Below are 17,871 nucleotides of genomic sequence, written 5' to 3'. Positions count from 1 at the left end.
ACAAAAAGGGACCCGGCAGATTCTGAGCCGGAAAGGGCTGGAGGCCCCGGCCAGGTGGCTCAGGGGGTCGGAGCTTCGTCCCGACGCCGAGGGCGGGCATTCCGTCCCCGGGCAGGGCACGCAGAGGAAGCAACCCACGAATGCAGCAGTGAGTGCGACAGCAAGTCCATGTTCCTCTCTCTAAGCTCAATAAACAGCCCTGGCCGGTGTGGCTCAGTGGATTGAGCACCAGCCTGAGAACCAAAGGGTTCCTGGTTCGATTCCCAGTCAGGGCATAGGCCTGGGTTGCGGGCCAGGTCCCCAGTATGGGGCACGTGAGAAGCAACCACACACTGATGTTTCTCTCCCTCTCTCCCTTTCTGTCTATAAATCTCTAAAATAATAAAAATAAGTAAAAAATTGTAAAACACGGGGCTGGAAACAAGAACGAAACCAAGGAGAAAGACCTAGGCAGCAGAGGGGTAGAGTCCAAAGAAGCACACCAGCAACCACGCTGCCTACCTTCCGAAACGAGGAAAAGTCAGCCTCACCCTGAGCCGGCAGGAGAAAGATTCCAGAAGTCAATGAAATACTAGAAAAAAAATAAAGAAAACCCAAAGTTGGTTGTTTCAAAAGATCATCAGTGTTGGCAAATTTTAAGTGACAATGACCAAGAATGAAGAGACTCAAAATTACCGGACTTCTGGCCAAGACGGAGGCATAGGTGGACGCACCGCACCTCCACGCACAACCAAGATTGGAACAACAACAATTTAGAGGCAGAATTAACACCCAGAACTGACAGAGAATTTATCTGAATGGAAGTCGGACAGCCAAGAAGTTGAAGTAGAACCGTTCATCCAGACCGGTAGGAGGGGCGGAGAGAAGCAGCCAGGCATGGGGCGCGGCGTGTGGAGATCGGGGAGAACTGGGTGCATAAGGCAACCAGGAGCCTGTAAGGCATCTGGGGCGCACAAGGCCGCAGCGGGTGGATCTTGAGCACCCTGAGTACGCAAGCGGCAGCCGGCAGACCCAGTGAGGCGGCAATTGTGGACCAGGGCAGAGCGCGCAACCCAGGGTCCCAGAGAAGGGACTGAGGTCCCACGGAGAACGGAGCTACCACCATTGCTCCCTCCCGCCCCAGCCCCGCCCCCACATACAACGTCACAGTCTAGCGACTGGGGTGCCCAGCCCCGGTGAACGCCTAAGGCTCCGCCCCTCACCGTAACAGGAGCGACCAGACCAAAAAAAAAAAAAAAAAAAGAGAGAGAGAGAGAGAGAGAGAGATGGCTCAAACAAAAGAACAAATCAGTGCCCCAGAAGTCATCCTTTTGAGCGACTAAGAGATAGCCAACCTATCAGATGCACAGTTCAAAACACTGGTGATCAGGGAGCTCACAGAATTGGTTGGTTTTGGTCGCAAATTAGATGAACAAATGCAGGTTACCATAAAAGAAATGAAGGAAAATGCACAGGGAACCAATAGCGATGGGAAGGAAACTGGGACTCAAAATAATAGAGTGGACCAGAAGGAAGAAAGAAACAGCCAAACAGGAAAGAACGAAGAAATAAGAATTCAAAAAAGCTAGGAGAAGCTTAGGAACCTCCAGGACATCTTTAAATGTTTCAACATCTGAATCATAGGGGTACCAGAAGGGGAAGAGGAAGAACAAGTGGAAAAGTTATTTGAACAAATAATAAAGGAGAACTCCCCCAATCTGGCAAAGGAAATAGACTTCCAGGAAGTCCAGGAAGCTCAGAGAGTCCCAAAGAAGTTGGACCCAAGAAGAAACACACCAAGGCACATCATCATTACATTAGCCAAGGTAAAAATGAAGAAGAGAATCCTAGAAGCAGCAAGAGATAAGGGGACAGTAACCTACAAAGGAGTTCCCATCAGACTGTCAGCTGATTTCTTAAAAGAGACCTTGCAGTCAAGAAGGGGCTGGAAAGAAGTATTCCAAGTTATGAAAGACAAGGACCTACATCCAAGATGACTCTATCCAGCAAAGCTTTCATTTAGAATGGAAGGACAGATAAAGTGCTTCTCAGATAAGGTCAAGTTAATGGAGTTCATCATCACCAAGCCCTTATTTTATGAAATGTTAAAGGGACTTATCTAAGAAAAGAAGATTTAAAAAAACATATATAGTAAAAGGGCAGCAAACTCACACTTATGAACAACCACACCTAAAGCGAAACCAAAAGAAACTAAGCAAACAACTAGAACAGGAGCAGAACCACAGAAATGGAGGGCACATGGAGGGTTAGCACCAGGGGAGTGGGAGGAGAAGAGAGGGGGAAAAGGGACAGAGAATAAGTAGCATAGATGGTAGGGAGAAAATAGACAGAGGGAAGGTAAGAACAGTACGGGAAATGTAGAAGCCAAAGAACTTATGACACATGGACATGAACTAAAGGGGGGAAGTGGGTGGGAAGGGTATGCAGAGTGGAGGGGAGTGAAGGGGGGAAATGGGACAACTGTAATAGAATATATTAAAATATATTTTTAAAAAAGACTCAAAATTACCAAAATCGGGAGAGAAAGAGGTGCCGTCCCGACTGCCCTCAGAGGACACAGAGGCCTCTGGCAGGCTCCCATGAGCAGCGGCATGCCCACCAGCCCCCCACCCCCCAAGACAGACGGGCAGGTCCCCGCACACAGGCCCCGGGACTGGCTCCAGCGTGGAGTCGGAGCGAGCCGGAGTGGAGAGGCCGTGACGAGGAGCACCGAACGGGGCAGAGGCCGCCAGCTGCCCGCGAGGCAAACAGCGCAGCGATCTGTAAGTGCTGACACGAGAATGAAGGCCTCCGTGTGCACGCACCTGCGTGAAGGTGCGAGTATCTTTAAGGAGAAGAACCAGGCAGGCAGCCCCGCACGGCACGGCGCCAGCCCCCAGGACCCTGCAGCGGCCACTGCCACGGCAGACGAGCATCCCCGGGAAGGTGTCACCAGGCAGCTGAGGGGGCTCTCTACAACGGAGGGTCATCTGTCAAAACAACGCAACAACCCTCAACATCCGCACACCCAGCAGTTTCCCAACGGGGAGTCCAGGGTGCAGAAACGGAAGAGAATGGAAGAGAAGAAACGGAAGAAACGGAAGAGAAGCAGGCCACCCGGTACTTTTGTCACTGTGTCCTCGTCACACCCGTCTGAGGTCCCCCGGCTCTGGCCACAGCCTTGCAGTGAGACAGGCAAGGAAGGGGCAGGAGGCGTCCCGGGGCCGGGGCCGGGGCTGGCGGGGCAGCGGGGAGAGTCTAGCGCTGACCAAATCTACAACGAAGCCCCGGAACCATAACTGAGTTTAGGGAATGGGGGGGGGGTGTGAGGTCAACAGTCAAAGGTCACTCGTACTCCTCCGTGCGAGCACCGAGCAGGGGGAAGGGGAGGTTAGAGCCCCGCTGACAACGGCATTGAGCGTGGGGAGCGCCCGGGGCTCCCCGTGACCCTGCGTGGCTGTGAGGAATGGAGGGGGTGAGTGACGAGAGCCTGTCCCAGTGGGCGGAGGACGGATGAGCCCGTTTTAAGTCGGCTGTGCTACCCAAGTTCACGGGCAGCCTCGCCATAACCCTAGTCGGAATGCCAGGAGACTTCTTTCTTTTGGTAAAAACTGACAAGCTGTTCCTAAAATGCACGTGGGCATGCAAAGGACCAGCAGAGGAGCACCACCCGGAAGGGGACCAAGTGGGGATTCCACCACCTGCCATTGAGGACCCTCACTGGGGACAGCTTGGCACTGGCAGGAAGCTGGGAGACGCGCTGTCCCGGGGCTGCAGGATGGGAAGTCCAGATGCCGGCCCTGGGGTGCGGGGAGTGGGCGGTGCTGGGAGTGGGTGCCGGCCAAAGCCCCGAGGCAGCTCCGGGGCGAAGGCGAGGATTTGGGACGCACGGGGCCGAACAACCGGGCGGCCGGGCGCCGGAAACACAGAGGGGCCTCGACTGGCCCATGCTCACAGCAGGCGCCCCGAGCCAGGACCCGCAGACCCCAAACGGGAAACCTTCTGGAGAAGAAAGCCGGAGGAGCGTCTCCGTGGCTTCGGGTTTGGCAAATGTGTCTTTAAAAGGACATGGAAGTGTGTAAGTGGAACTCACGAAAGTTAAACCCTTCCCTCTTCGAAGACACCATTCCGCAGGTGAGACGCTGGGAGCAGGTGGGTGTGGGGCTTGCAGCCAGACCCGCAGCTCTGGGGCGGGAAGGGGGCGGCCCCCACCCCACCGCAGCCCGGGGAGACCCCGCCCGAGTTCTAGCCCGCAGGCAGAGGTGACACAGATTTGCATTATTTAGGGGGCTGCGTCTGCGGGGACTGTTTCGGCAATGACAGAAGTCCAGCGCATTTTACTGTGTAACTCGATCATCAGGAAAACCTCCCGCAGGGCAGGTGGGCAGACCTGAGCCAACGGTTTACCCAGAATGGTGGGTGGCAGGTGAGCCCCTGGAGAGGTGCTTCCTGTCACCATGTCACTGGGGGTGTGGCCACGGGGACAGCAGGGAGACCACACCCGCTGGAAGGCTGAGGCTGGGGGATGTCCTGGCTGGCTGGGAGGCGGGGCCTGAAAGTGTCCCCACTGGGCAGGAGTGACAGGTGCAACTGACCACGGGGGGGTAGCAGTTTGGCCACTTTTTAAAAGATTTTATTTATTTATTTTAGAGAGAGGGAAGTGAGGGAGAAAGAGGAGGAGAGAAACATCCATGTGTGGTTGCCTCTCATTTGTCCCCAACTTGGGACCTGGCCTGCAACCCAGGCCTGTGCCCTGACTGGGAATCGAACCGGCGACCCTTTGGTTTGCAGGCTGGCACTCAGTCCACTGAGCCACACCAGCCAAGGCAGTGTGGCCGCTTTTTAACACAGACCCCCCCCACCCCCGAGTATAGGACTGGACCGAATCAGCCTGGTGTTTGCTCCAGAGACGTGAAGCACATCCACTCATTTCATGCCACGACCGCCGTGGAGACTCCACCCGCACGGGCCCCAAACTGAGAACGGTGCTGGTTCAGAGCCGGGGCCCGCGGCAGGCCCGCCCGGGGAGGACTACGTGGTGGCGGCGAGAGGACGAGGTGTCGCCGCGCACACACAGAGACTGCACGCTGCGGGGTTCCGTCAAGACCAGGAGCTGCCCGGGGACGAGGGTGCTGGGGACACACCTGGCCCACTGTGTGCCTCTCTGGCCCCTGTCACCTGAGAGATGGGGGGCTGGGACGGGGGGCGAGGTGGGGACGGAGGGGCTGCTTTGAGCCTGCGCAGTGCAGCCCCCTCCCACCCCGCCTGGGGAAAGGCTGGGGGCCCAAGGGGGGTGGACTGTCAGCCTCCACGTCACGGCCCCAGGCACCCCCTTCGCACCCTGGATGCCAGAGGGACAGCAGACGCCCCTTCTGTGACAAACAATTGCACTTGAAAGGAAGGTTTCCCCGGTTCTGGGAATTCTCCCGAGGTCCCCAGGAAGCAGTCTGTGGTGACCGTCCAGCTCCGCCATCGGCCAGGGAAGCAGCAGAGCCGCCCCGGGTAAGACTTTGGGGTGAGGCCCTCCATGTACCACCCCTCATCACGGGTGGGCGGCCAGCGGCAGCTGACCACTAGTGCATTCTAGGGACGGGCTGTGGAGAGCAGGTCTCTCGAGAAAACATTCAGAATCCAGGCGGCCCCCAGGGCACGGCCCCACCTGGGGCCCCAGCTGAGTGCTGTGACGGTGCCGCTCCGGCCGAGCCCCAGCACAGGAGACACGGAGGACGAGTCAGGGCCTCGTGGCTCAGGGGAGCGCCGGGGCCGCCCGTTAGGACCAGCTGATCAGAAACTGCTGTGCCACCATCAGCGAGACAGGGATGTCCAGGGTCTGGAAACAGGAACAAATAGCTGGCCACCAAACCCACCGTCACCCGCAGAGGCGGGGCCCCGAGTGCTCGGCCCCGGGGAGGCTTATCACAGAGGGTGGGGGTGCGGTGGGGGGGGGGGGCACTCATGCTCTTGGCACCGGCCGCCTCAATCCATCCCTCTAAGGAGGTGCCATCAGTGTGGGCACAGGCAGAAGCCCCTTCCCACCCCCCACAAGGACCCACCCTCCCCGCCCCCCGTGACGCAGGGCGTCCTCTGGCTTCTAGACAGCATGCCCCGTGATGCCAGCTGGGGACGCCGTACCCCGGGGACCCTCCACACCGCCCACCCCGTCTGTGGGCTCTTGCCTGGGTGTCGGGGCTGTAGGTGAAGTTGGAGACCTGGGCGCCATCGGAGAGGACCTGCTGGGGGGCCGAGGCCACCCCCAGGACCACCACCCTCCTCAGCTGCAGGCCGGCCCCCTCACTGTCCACGTGCACCAGCTGGTTCATGACTGTGTTCTGGCCCCAAGCGAGACGGAGAGAGCAGCCGTCAGCCGACGGCCCTGGTGGTGGCCCCCCTCCAACCCCCGGACAGCACCAGGGAGGGGCCTCAGCACGGTGCTCAGGACCCCCACCACCCCCATGGGCACAGACAGCCCACTCCTGGGCTGCCCCCCCAGGGGACAGGTGGCCCCCTCAGGACCCCAGGCCTGGCTCCCGACTCACATTCCCGGCCAGGAAGGCGACCTGGGTGTAGGCCCCGCGCTCCAGCGCCCCCAGGCTCTCCCCATCGTCCCAGAAGAGCTCCCCTTGGGCCTCCCCGCCCGAGGTCAGGGCCACGGCCAGCGCCATGGGCTGCTTGCGGGACTCCGTGGTCGTGAGGCCGGGGCCCTGGGAACCGGGGACACAGGTCACTGTGCCAGCCTGGCAGCAGCCTCCACACCCACAGCAGGGGACCCTGCGTGGGGACAGCCCCCACCCAGGCAACCAGGGTCTGCAGCACAGCCTGCAGCCGGGAGGTGTGGACTCTGGGGGGGCCAGCCTGGCCGGGGCGCAGCCCTGGGTGGGGGTGTGGGCGGCCCACAGCTGTCGGCAGGCTGACTCAGGACACAGGCCAGCCCAGCAGGCCCCGCCCCTCCGCCCGGCAGGCCACGGTCAGCCGTGCGGGTCCGGACACGGGGCTCCAGGGGCCGGCTCAGGTACCTGCAGGGGGATGATGTGCCCGGCCCGGAGGTGGAGGTTGATGGTGTCCAGGGGGGCTGGCAGCGTCACCCACTGCCCCTCGCTGTGGATGGCCGGCGCGGGGCGTCCCGCGGGTGCAGGCGGGAGGCTCCCCAGGACCTCTGCTGACACCTGGGTGGGGACGGCACGTCACCGAGGATCCCGGGCAGCGCTGAGCGCTGTGCCGTCGGCGGGGGCTGCACCCCGAGGCCCAGGAGGCCCGGCAGAGATGAGCTGCTGTGACCTCAGGGGTGGAGACCGGCCACCTAGCGGGGGACAGGGCCTCAAGGGCCCAGATGCGGGGCCCAGGGGTGGGGACAGTCAGGGGGCACGGCAGGGTCAGGTTGTTGGCGGCCGCGGCAGCAGCAGGGAGGCCCCTGGCAAGTCACTGCTCGGGCCTCAGTCTGCTCACCTGGAACACGGGTTCCTGCCAGGACTGGGGTGGCGGCGCCAGGAAGCAGGGCGCCCCTCTCACCACCTGACCCCGCCCACAGGCCACGAGGGAGGGGCCCCTTTGTTCTCACAGCTCCCCCGCCACCCCAGCCCCGGGGTCGGGGACCCAGGACTCACCGCCTGCAGGTCGTACCAGGTGCCGGCGGGGAAGTAGCCAGTCACTTCGACCTTCCCGGGCTCGAGGACCGGCGTGACGAGCAGAGCCCTGCCCCACAGGAGCTGGCGGTCCACGGTCCAGGTGCGGGAGTCCTCAGGGAACCTTCGCACGGGACGGGAGGGGCGGAGTGCGGGGGCCTGAGCTCCGCGTGCTCGCCAGGCAAGGCCCGAGCTCGGGGCAGGGCCGCTTCGGGCCACCTGGCCCATGTGGGGGCCGGGAGCCGGGAAGGCGCCTGAGCCTCCCCCTGGCAGGGGACACGCCAGGCGGGGTGCCACCCGCCACCCGTCTGGGAACCGGGCCCTCAGGGCCGCTCTGGCCCAGGGAGCCCGAGGTTTTGTCGTTCTGCCCGCCACGGCCTCTCTGATTGGTCGGCCTCTCTGATTGGCCGGCCTCTCTGATTGGCCTGTCTCTGATTGGCCGGCCTCTGATTGGTCTGCCCCCACAGTCCGAGTTCACAGCGGGTCTAAGGCTTCTCTTTGCGTTCAGAGAAACGCAGGTTTTCCGAGTCAACCCCGCCCCTTTCCTCCCACGTTCGCTGCTCGGGAAGCGACTCCCGCCGGGCGTGGGGACGCCCGCGCCCGTCTCTGGTGCCTGCTCAGTGCGCCCACCTGGAGCTCGGGCCGCGCGCCGCACGGGCGGAGAGCACCCGAAGGCCCCCACGGCTGACTGATGGCCCCGCCCCAGAGACCCCGGGAGGGCGGCCGTGCTTCGGAGTGGCCCCTCTCCCTCGACCTCCCCGAACAGACTCCATCGCAACAGCTTCTCTGACTTGAGGAACGATTCCATGTACGGTCCCCACTCAGCGCTCTGCCTCCTGGGGATCCTGGGCTTGGTGTGCCCCAGCCCGGCGGTGCGGGGGTGCGGAGGGCACCCCAGCAGGCAGACCCCAGATTCTGGCCTCCACTCTCTCCTGCACCTGCTCTCGCTCAGTTCCGGGGACGCCCCGCAGCGGTACGGGCTGGCCCTGCCTCCCTGGGCCGGGGGTCACCTCCCTCCCCCGGGGCATCTGTGGGCCGTCTCCCTGGACCTGGGGTACTCACTCCAGGAACAGCGGCCGGGCCACGGTGTCGCCCCTGGTGTGGGCGCCGTGGAACAGCGTGTAGAGGTGGGGCAGCAGCACGTAGCGCAGGGTGAGCGCCCTCCTCATGGCCTGCTGCGCCGGCTCGCTGAACCTGTAGGGCTCCTGGGGCTGGGAGGGGGCGGAGGGGCGGAGGGAGCACTGGCCTCTGGGACTCGAGGCCCCGCCCTAGTCCCGCGTCCTGCACCTCTGGGCTGGGCAGCCCCCCCCCGAGTGCCGGCCCCGGCAGGACCCCCGCCGCCCGCCTACCAGGCTCTGCAGCTCGTTGTGGTTCCGCATGAAGGGGTAGAAGGCCCCCAGCTGGGTCCAGCGCACACACAGCTCCTCCGACGTGCTGCCGCGGAAGCCGCAGATGTCGGCCCCCACCAGGGGCACCCCCAGCAGGTTGAACAGCAGGATCTCTGCAGGGCGGAGCCCGACGGGGCCGGTTCAGCGCCTCGGAGCCCTCAGACGGGTCTGCTGGGCTGGGCGCTGGCCCCTGGGGCAGCCCCGAGCTGGCCTCGCACCTGGTCGGACCGGGGTGGGCAGGACAGTCCGCACCTGCCACGCAGGCTGCTCCCTGACTTGACTCCTGGCCGGGGGCTGGCAGAGCAGGCCAGCCCGTTTGTGTTGGCTGCCCCCCTCCCCGCACAAGACGGCATTCCAGCCCTAGCCCTGGCGCCGCGGCTGCGGCCTTACTGGGGAGCAGGGGCCTTGCAGACGGGATCGAGTGCGACCCTGAGGTCCTGGGGTGAGGCCCTGAGGCCCTGAACCACTGTGACCTGCGACCTTACGAGGACACCAGGACACAGGAGGAGGGAGCCGAGCGGTGACAGAGGCCCAGAGGTCAGAGCGACGCAGCCGCTGGAAGAGGCAGGCGGGACCCCGCCCGGGACCCCTGGAGCCGGCCCTGCTGCAGGCGCGCATCTGACTCTGCATTTCTAGCCCCGGGTGCGGCCCTCGCCTAGAGCAGAGGCGCAGGCCTGCCGTCCCCTGTGGCTCAGGGAGTGGTGGCCAGAAGGGACACCGCGGGAGGAGGGAGTGGAGGGGTGGGGACACGGGGAAGAGGGTGTACAACCAGCCCGCGGGCCCAGAAGCCTATGCCCCATGGGAATCGGTGGCACCTCGGCCACCGCAGCTGCTCATGTGTCCCTGAGCCGGCTGAGCCCAGCACCCGGCTCCGGACGTGCCCCCTGGCCACAGGCTCTCACCCGGCACGGACAGGGACAGGTGCTCCCAGCTGCTCTCCACGTCTCCCGTCCAGTGGCCGGCGTACTGGCCGTGGCCGGCGAAGGTAGAGCGGGAGATGACAAAGGGGCGCGTCCCCCGAGCCTTCACCAGGGCCCTGGGCGGGGTGGGGACAAAGAGCTGTGCAGGGGTCGGAGGTCACGGGGCTGGGACAGAGCGGGAGGCGCGGCCCCGCTGACATCTGACCCTGGGGCAGCCCGGGGTCCCTCCCTGCCCCCCACCCCGCACCCCCCACCGGAGCCCCGCGCACGGGCCTCACCGGCTGGAGGCCTGGGCCTCGGTCAGGCCGTACAGGTTGTGCAGGTTGTAGTGGGTGGACAGCCACTGGCGGCTGGAGGCACAGATGGTGGCCGCCCGGAGCGTCCCGCCAACCACGCCTGGGGGCGAGGGGCACTGTGTCCAGGGAGCCTCTGCCTGGCAGGCCCGTGCCCCCCGCATCCTGGGAGCGCCCTTGGAGACCCCACTTCTCCGGGGACGGGGACGAGGTGGATGCCGAGGCTGCCCCCGAGGACCCGGTGGGGGGCCGCCACATCCTGACGGCTGGGCCTGGGGTGGGCGGTGGGGGCGGGCGGGGGGGCTCACCTGGCACGTAGGGCGGGTTCTCCAGGTCATTGTCCGGGCAGCCGTCCACGGAGCCCTTCACGAAGTTGGACGGCTCGTTCATGTCCTGCAAGGGAGGCCCCGGAGGTGGGTGTCCACCCAGAACAGGGGGTGGGGCTGACCCCAAGGCCCAGGGACCCCCGGGGCAGGGCCGCACTCACGATCCACATGCCGTCGAAGGGCACCTGGGCGTGGAACTCAGCCACCATGTCCTGCCACCAGTCCAGGGTCTCGGGGTTGGTGAAGTCGGGGAAGGCGGTGGGCCCCGGCCACACCTGCGTGAGGGACAAGAGGGGTGGAGCCCGGGGGCCCCGATGGAAGGACCTCAGCGTGGACCTTCCTGTCCGGAGCCACCGTACCCCCAGCTGGGGCCCGGCCTGGCTCTGTCCCACTGGACGGCACCCTGTTCCCAGTGGCCGGGACCCCCCCCACTCTCCCTCCCACCCCCGCCCCCCCGCTCTACCTTCCCGATCAGCGGCTGCCCGGTCTCATTGGTGATGAAGACCCCCCTTCGCAGACCCTCGTCGTAGGGCCGGTAGCTCCCGGCAGGGCCGGAGCTGCTGATGGCGGGGTCCTGGGGGGCAGAGGGGCCAGTGGGAGAAGGAAGAGCCCGGAGCTGTGGCCCTGGCCGGTCGCTGGGAAGAGGGGAAATGCCCTCAATGGACCGTCAGCAGGGTGCCACGGCAGGACGGAGCCGTCCGTGCGTCCACCGAGCGTGGACGTGCCCGCGGCTGCTGGAGGCGGAGCATGGACTCCTGCAGCCGGCGGGGGGTGCCCGCTCCTTTCAGAACAGACACAGTGTCTGCATTGACCTCCCTGAGAGGAGCCGCCGCTGCCAGCCGCCATCAGAGGGGCGGCGAGGATGAGGGACCGACGCCAGCACGGCGGCAAGCCTCTTGGTGGACGGACTTCCCCGATGGGCACCTGTGGTGGCGGCCACTGGGTCTCGGCCGTCCCCTCCCTGCCCACCTCTGGCCGCAGAGCCGGGCACGGGACAGGCCTCGGCAGCCCCTGAGCCACACGGCTGTGGGAACCAGCCCGGGGAGGGGCTGTCTTTGCGCCAGGCCACTGCCTCCTGCCACCCTCCCCCTGAGACAGAGCTGGCTGGGCAGGTGGGGCCCAGAGCCACGAGCGCCGTGTACACAGCTCCACCTGCCCCACCTGTGCTGCTGGCGTCCACTGAGCATCCCCTCGAGTAGCCTACGCCCTGACCCTGACCTGTAAGGAGCCTGAGCAGCAGGCAGATGTCCTCAGGGACCCCAAGTGGCAGCAGGGGCCGAGTCTGCAAACCCAATGCCCCCTCCCCGTCACGCAGGCTCCACAAACGGCCCCAGTGGCCACGGCCGGCAGCAGGGTGGCACCACGGAGAGCGGGAGCCACCCGCTGGGGCGGCTCCTACTCCCCTAAGTGCAGCTTCGCGGGCCGGGTACTCACCACGATCATCACGTACCGCCGGCCGCCCCGGTGGAACTCCTCCACCATGGCCGGGAAGTCCCCAAAGCCGTCCGGGTTGAAGGTGAAGTCCCTCCTGGCGTCCATGTAGTCCAGGTCGTTCCACTGCACGTCCTGCGGGGCGGCGGCGTGGGGCGCTGGGGGCCTAGGGAGCGGCCCGGCAGCCCGTGCCCCCCCACCCCCGGCCCTGCCCCCTCCCCGCCGCCCCGAGGACCCCGCCCGCGGCACTCACCAGCGGGAAGCCGGCCCTGGTCATGTTCTCCACCACCTGGCGGGTGACGGCGGTGGAGGAGTAGCCCCAGCGGCAGAGGTGGAAGCCCAGCGCCCAGTAGGGCGGCATGAACGGGCGGCCTGCGGGACGGACGAGGCGGCTGGGTGAGCGGGTGGGGGTGAGCGGGGGGGGGGGGGTGGGAGGGCCCGGGGCCGGGAGCAGGAGGCCCACCTACGATGTCCAGGTACTGCCGCACCACGCTCTCGGGCTCCGGGCCCAGGAAGACAAACATGTCCAGGATCCCGCCGGTCGACCTCCAGCTGAGGGCCGGGCTCGGCTGCAGGACCACGTCTGTGGGGGGAGCAGGGGGGGCAGCCCTGGGCTCAGGGACACACTCCCATCTGCCCCGGGGACCCTCGGCCCCTCTCGGGTGGATAGGCCAGACCCCCTCCGGAGAGGAGTGTCCTCCCACAGGCAGCCTGGGACCAGCCTGCTTGGGGCGCAGGGGACCCCGAGGACCTGCGGGGACCTTGCCGAGTGGCTGCACCTCAGACCTCCCCCTTCCGGTCCTCGCCTACTCCCGGGGCCGAGGGCCGAGCTGGAGGGGCCACACTCCGCTGGACGAGTTCCTCAGGAGAGTGCGTGAGGCCGGGCCCCGGTCCACAGCCCCTCGCCGGCCCCCGGCTGGGCAGAGCAGGGGCAGAGACGGAGGAGGGGACGGGAAGCCCTCAGCCTGGGCTCTCAGAACCAGCGGGGGGCGGGGGGGGCTGGGCTGCTGGCTCACCCATGGCGTTGCTGTTCAGCAGGAAGACCCCGTGCGCCAGCCCGCCGTCCTCCAGCACCAGGTAGAAAGGGTGGGACCCGTACAGGTTCGCATCGGCCTGGGCGCAGAGGACACGGCTCTTGGCTCCCTGGCCCGTGCAGCGCCCCCAGCCCGGGTCCCGCCCCGGGCCCCCCTTACAGTGGGCGCCAGGTCCCGGTTCCAGAGCGTGATCTTGGTCCAGTTGGTGTTGAGCATGAGGGGGCCCAGGTGCTCGGCCAGGCCGGTGACCCGCTGGGAGGGCAGCGAGGTGGACAGCTGCAGGAACTGGTCAGCGAAGAACAGGGGCGCCACCGAGGTGTTCAGCCTGCCGGGAAGGGACCGGCTGGTGTCACCACGCAGAGGCCAGATGAACCCGACGCAGGCCCTCCCAGAGGGACCCCGGGCCCTGGTGTCCCCTGAGGCCAGCGTGGCCTGGCCGGCTCTAGACAGGATGACCTCGGGCGGTAGCAGCCGCGTGAGGCCCCGCAACCCGGGGACCTGACTCGGTGCGGTGAGTGCCCGGGGCACATCCAACACGGGGCGCTGCCCGGCCGAGCCCACACTGTCCCGGATGGGCCCTAGGAGCCCCGGCTGCAGGCCGGTGCTGCCCCAGACCCCCCCTGGCCTGGGAGTGGCGGCCCTGAGCTCCAGCAGGGAGGCCGGAGGGGGAGGGTGGGCCCGGGCGGGGTCAGGGGCCTGGCCGTCCCAACTCCCTGATCCCCCGCCCGGGGTCTGAGCACTCACAGCACCCGGCCGTCCAGCTTCCGCCGCACCACCAGCCCGAAGGGCTCCTCGGAGAACTCCACAGTGTACAGCGTGGACGGCGCCCGGCTGTGGACACGCGGGGTCTCCATGGGCACCTCGTAGCGCCTGCTGGCGGGGTCTCTGATCTAGACACGGGCAGTGGTGTCACCAGGCCGCTGCCGGGCTGGCAGCTGTCCCTGCACCTGCCTGCTCTGTCCTTCGCCCCCCGGGGAGCAAGGGTCAGCTCAGACCCAGCACGGCCCGGAGCCCGGGCACGGCGGGCACCCTCCTGAGCCTCAGTCTCCTCGCCTCCAGAGCCTGCGGCACACCCACCAAGGTGGCAGGTCAGTACAGGGTGCCGGGGAGCCCACGGTTCAGAGAAACACCTTTCTCTAGGGTAAGTGTGTCTCCAAGGTTGCGTGGGACCGTCACCGAAAGCGTGAACTCAGTCCCCGGCTACCTGGCCTGAGTTTACCGCGCATCCTGTATGTCCGCCTGCTGAGCTTGGCGCCGCCGTTTGGGCCGCCACAGGCGAATGGGAGAGCGTGGGGCCCCAGCTCTCGTCTGGTGCGCAGTGACTATGTGGAGGACGGTGGCGTTTTAAGCGCCGTGGAGACAACAAGGCCCTCTGAACGGGGTGTCAGCTCCCCGTGCGTTTGCACGTGCGCTTGGGTGGCAGCACCCCCGCCCGGCGCCGGGCTGTGTGCCAGGGGCCGAGACACTGCTCCCCATCCCGGCCAGGAATGCCCCCCACCTCCCACTGTCCTGGCAGCCACTGCTCCTGGGGGGGGGGCTGTGTCTGCTCACGCCAGGGCTGCCCGTGGGGGCAGGACGCCCTCTGTGCAGCATGAGACCCCCGAGGAGCCCCGGCCGACCTCCGTGTCTCTACACAGGCCCCACCCCGCCCCGCCCGGCCTGCCCCACCCACCGTGAAGTGGAGACGGCTGTCGGTCTCCAGCAGCACGTCCAGCCGCAAGCTCAGGATGTCCCTGGGGAAGAAGGTCGGGGTGGCGCGGGCCAGGCTGGCCGTGTAGCCCGTGTCCGTGGCGGTCAGGTTCCCCAGCCTGTAGCTCGGGTAGCTGGGGGGGAAGAAGCACCAGGGCGGCCCCATCTGGGAGCCCCGGGGCGGCCCCACGGGCACATAGCAGCAGCCGCGGGCCTCGCACTGCTCCCGGGTGATGGCCCTGTCGGGGGCGCAGTCGAAGCGGCTGTTGGGGGGCGCATCGCACTGTGTGGGTGCCGCTCCCCCTGGGCGGGGGCGGGGCCCGGGGCCGCTGGCTCCCTGCTGGTGAGCTCCGAGCTTCTCCTCAGGGTCTCGAGACAAGCCGCGCGGCTCCTGGGGCATCACCGCCAAATCGTGGAGCAGGACGTGCCCCAGGAGGACAGCGGTGGCCAAGGAGAGGAGGGCGCAGGCCCCCAGCAGCGGGCGGGAGCAGGGCGGCCGCTTCCGGTCCATGGTCTCGGCCGTGCCTGTGGGGACTGGTCCCGCCGGCCTGTGAAGAGAGGAACCATGCTGTTCGACAGGGGAGTGAGGAGCGGCCAGGACCTCGGGGCCCTCGGAGCAGCTTCCAGACGTGACCCCGTGCGTGCGGTGGCCCAGAGCTCAGGTCTGTCGAGGGGGCGGGCCAGCACTGTTCGGACAGACATGGGGGCAGTGAGAAAGGGAACGGGGAGAAAAGTCCCAAACGGGGCTGCAGAGCACAGGGAATTGTTGCAAACAAAATGCATTTATTTGGAAGGTCTGTAAAAATGACTAGCTGAGGACACGAGAAGACCCGCGTGGCAGAGGGACAAGTGGAATGAGCTGGTCCCCACGGCAGACGGTAGACGGGGTGAGCCGGCTCCTGCATGAACACCGAGGCTATTACACTGTGACCGGTGGGATGTCCTTAGGGACACCGCGCCACCTCCCCTCTGCCCCCTCCCGCTGACCTGCATAGGGTTACCACCTGCCCACAGGTCTCCGGCACGGTAGCCGAGCGCAACACCCCGGGACGGCCCAGGCCCAGGGGAAAGGCCCAGCCCCCGGAGGTCAGGCTCAGGGGACCCCGGCGTGGCTGGCGGAGCCTCTGTCACAGCAGCCACACCAGAACCTCACTTTTTTCGCTCATCTGTATGTTCTAAGTATTTTGTAAGAACCAGTGCGGGTCCAGCACCTCCGAGGAGCAGAGACACCAGCATGGGATTAAGCGTGCAGGGACTCGGGTGGGGGGTCCCTTCTGTCTGTCTGAGAAAGTGGGGAATTTCGGGGGGGACTAGGGGTCATCGCACCCCACGCAGGACTGACCCCACAGGCGGTGGGACGGGGGCTGGGCCCATGTGTCCCAGACTGCGGCGCAGGCTGAGCAAAGTTCGGCAGGGCCACTGGCTCAGGGGGGTCCTGGAGCCGTCAGGGGGCCTGGGGCTCCCGGACATGGCTTGCCCTGGTGTCACGGGCCAGAAGCCGTCTGCCTCAGGACAGCGGAGGGTTTCAGACTGCAACAGCCCAGCGGGCATCGTCCCTTCCCTTCCCTTCCCTTCCGTTCTGACACTGAGGGCCAGAGACGGCACAGCCACCCCCACTCGGACGGCAGTCCTTCGTCCCCGGGGGTCACTGCACACCTGACCGACCAGCTGGAAATCCAAGGGTTCACAACCCCCAACCTCCTCAGGCTCGCTATCGGCCAGGACGAGTCGCAGAGCCCGGGTTTGCTGTAAAGGGTCCAACTCAGGAGCCGCCAGGTGTTGAGGTACGGGGGGGTGGGGGGAGGCGTGGGGAGCCTCTGGGGCCTGCCACCCTCCCAGCATCAAACCCGCCCACCAGCCCGCAAGCTCTCTGAACCCCAAGTAATTTGGGGTTTCGTTCTGCAGGCACGATTGGTTAATCACTGGCCCTCTCAGCTCCCCAGAAATTGGGAGTGAAAGTTCCCACCCTGAGCCCAGCTTGTCTTTCTGGGGACCAGCCCCAAGCCACCCATCGTCTCATTAGCATATAAAAGACACCCGTCACTGCCAAGATACCAGGGGTTCGGGAGTGGGGGACAAAGACTGAATATTTATTTTTTCTATCACAAGGTGTCCCGGCCCCACCTGACCCTTCCAGACACATCTGAGAGCTGTGACCACGACAGCTCAGAAACTAGGGAACTCGGGGTGTCAGCAGGGTCCTCGGCTAGGGGCTCTTGGGCAACGGCCCCCCTCCCCACCCAGAGTTCAGAAGCTATGGTGTGGAGCCCAGGCGGGACTAAGTGTCACAGCCCTCCCGTGGCTTCCATAGAACTGCGGGGGAAGGGTGCCAGAGACGGGGCGAGCCGCGGTGTGTGTGGGGGGGGAGGGGGGGCGGGCAATGCAGAGAAAAAGGGGAAGAGTCCAAGGTCAGGCGGGCCAGCAGCGCTGCTCTCCAGAAGACCGGCATGGTGTTCAGGGAAGTGGCTCGGACCCTGTTCCCCGGCCAGGGTGGCGGTGTAGATCGGCCGGTTCAAAGCCCAGCTCCACCACTGGAGGGGCAAGCAAGGGTCCGCCCGTGCCTCAGTTGCTTCCCCGTGAAATGGGCCAGTGCAGTCTTCCTGGCCCGGCACCGCGGGACTGAATGAGGACCGTGCGGCTTCCGGGGTCCCAGCCGTTACTATTGCCCCCGCCGCGCGTGGACCCTAGCACGGCGTGCCCAGCTTCTCCAGTGGGAAATCACTGACGATCGGGGCATCGATCCATCAATCCCTGCTGCCCTTGAGGGCCTCACGACTGCCCCGACCCGACAGAGAGGGCTGCAGCGGACCGCCCCGACCCCTCGCTGGGACCGCGCTCAGCCCCGGGCCCGTTACCCACGGCCCGCTCACCTCCGCGCGCGCGCGCACTCAGCTCCGGGCCCTCGCACTCCTTTGCGCACGCGCGCCGGGTCGGCAGCAGCGACCGCGGGTCAGGTGCGGGCGGGCGCCCGCCCGGGCCGGGGAGGGACGGGTCACGCGATCAGAGTCTGCGCAGGCGCCTTGGGCGAGGATGCGCTCCTTTGGCCGTGCGCCCCCTAGTGGAAGGGCGAGCCGGGCCGCCTGGGCCCTCCTCGCCCTCCTCCAGCCAAGCACCTGGAATGTGGGCGGGGTGAGCGGCGCACCTGGCGGGCACAGCAGCTCTCGGCAGCGGCGCTCCGACGCCTTTCGGGTT

At 65.9% G+C, this 17,871-nt stretch overlaps 1 protein-coding gene across 2 annotated transcripts; it reads right to left on the bottom strand.

Annotated features, from left to right (window-relative positions):
* Positions 1 to 5,356: 5,356 nt before the first annotated feature.
* GAA (glucosidase alpha, acid) lies at positions 5,357 to 17,681 on the bottom strand. Of its 2 annotated transcripts, none has more exons than XM_036034232.1 (20): positions 17,550 to 17,681; positions 14,663 to 15,204; positions 13,735 to 13,880; positions 13,150 to 13,315; positions 12,973 to 13,069; positions 12,420 to 12,539; positions 12,210 to 12,328; positions 11,960 to 12,091; positions 10,989 to 11,099; positions 10,687 to 10,800; positions 10,508 to 10,592; positions 10,185 to 10,302; positions 9,889 to 10,022; positions 8,948 to 9,099; positions 8,661 to 8,809; positions 7,581 to 7,722; positions 6,993 to 7,142; positions 6,516 to 6,680; positions 6,156 to 6,308; positions 5,357 to 5,809 (listed from the first exon to the last, which is right to left on the bottom strand). In XM_036034232.1, the coding sequence occupies exons 2-20, from the start codon at positions 15,188 to 15,190 to the stop codon at positions 5,750 to 5,752; spliced, it is 2,841 nt and encodes a 946-aa protein (XP_035890125.1). In that variant the 5' UTR covers positions 15,191 to 15,204; positions 17,550 to 17,681; the 3' UTR covers positions 5,357 to 5,749. The 2 variants fall into 2 exon arrangements, with proteins under 2 accessions (XP_035890125.1, XP_028377732.1); XM_028521931.2 differs by having other exon boundaries at positions 14,663 to 15,227; positions 17,550 to 17,606.
* Between the last annotated feature and the right edge of the window lie 190 nt (positions 17,682 to 17,871).

Source organism: Phyllostomus discolor, chromosome 8 (assembly GCF_004126475.2).
Source record: "Phyllostomus discolor isolate MPI-MPIP mPhyDis1 chromosome 8, mPhyDis1.pri.v3, whole genome shotgun sequence".
NCBI classification, from domain to species: Eukaryota; Metazoa; Chordata; class Mammalia; order Chiroptera; family Phyllostomidae; genus Phyllostomus; species Phyllostomus discolor.
Note: the sequence above shows the minus strand (reverse complement) of the source record. Positions and strands in the feature narration are given on the sequence as shown.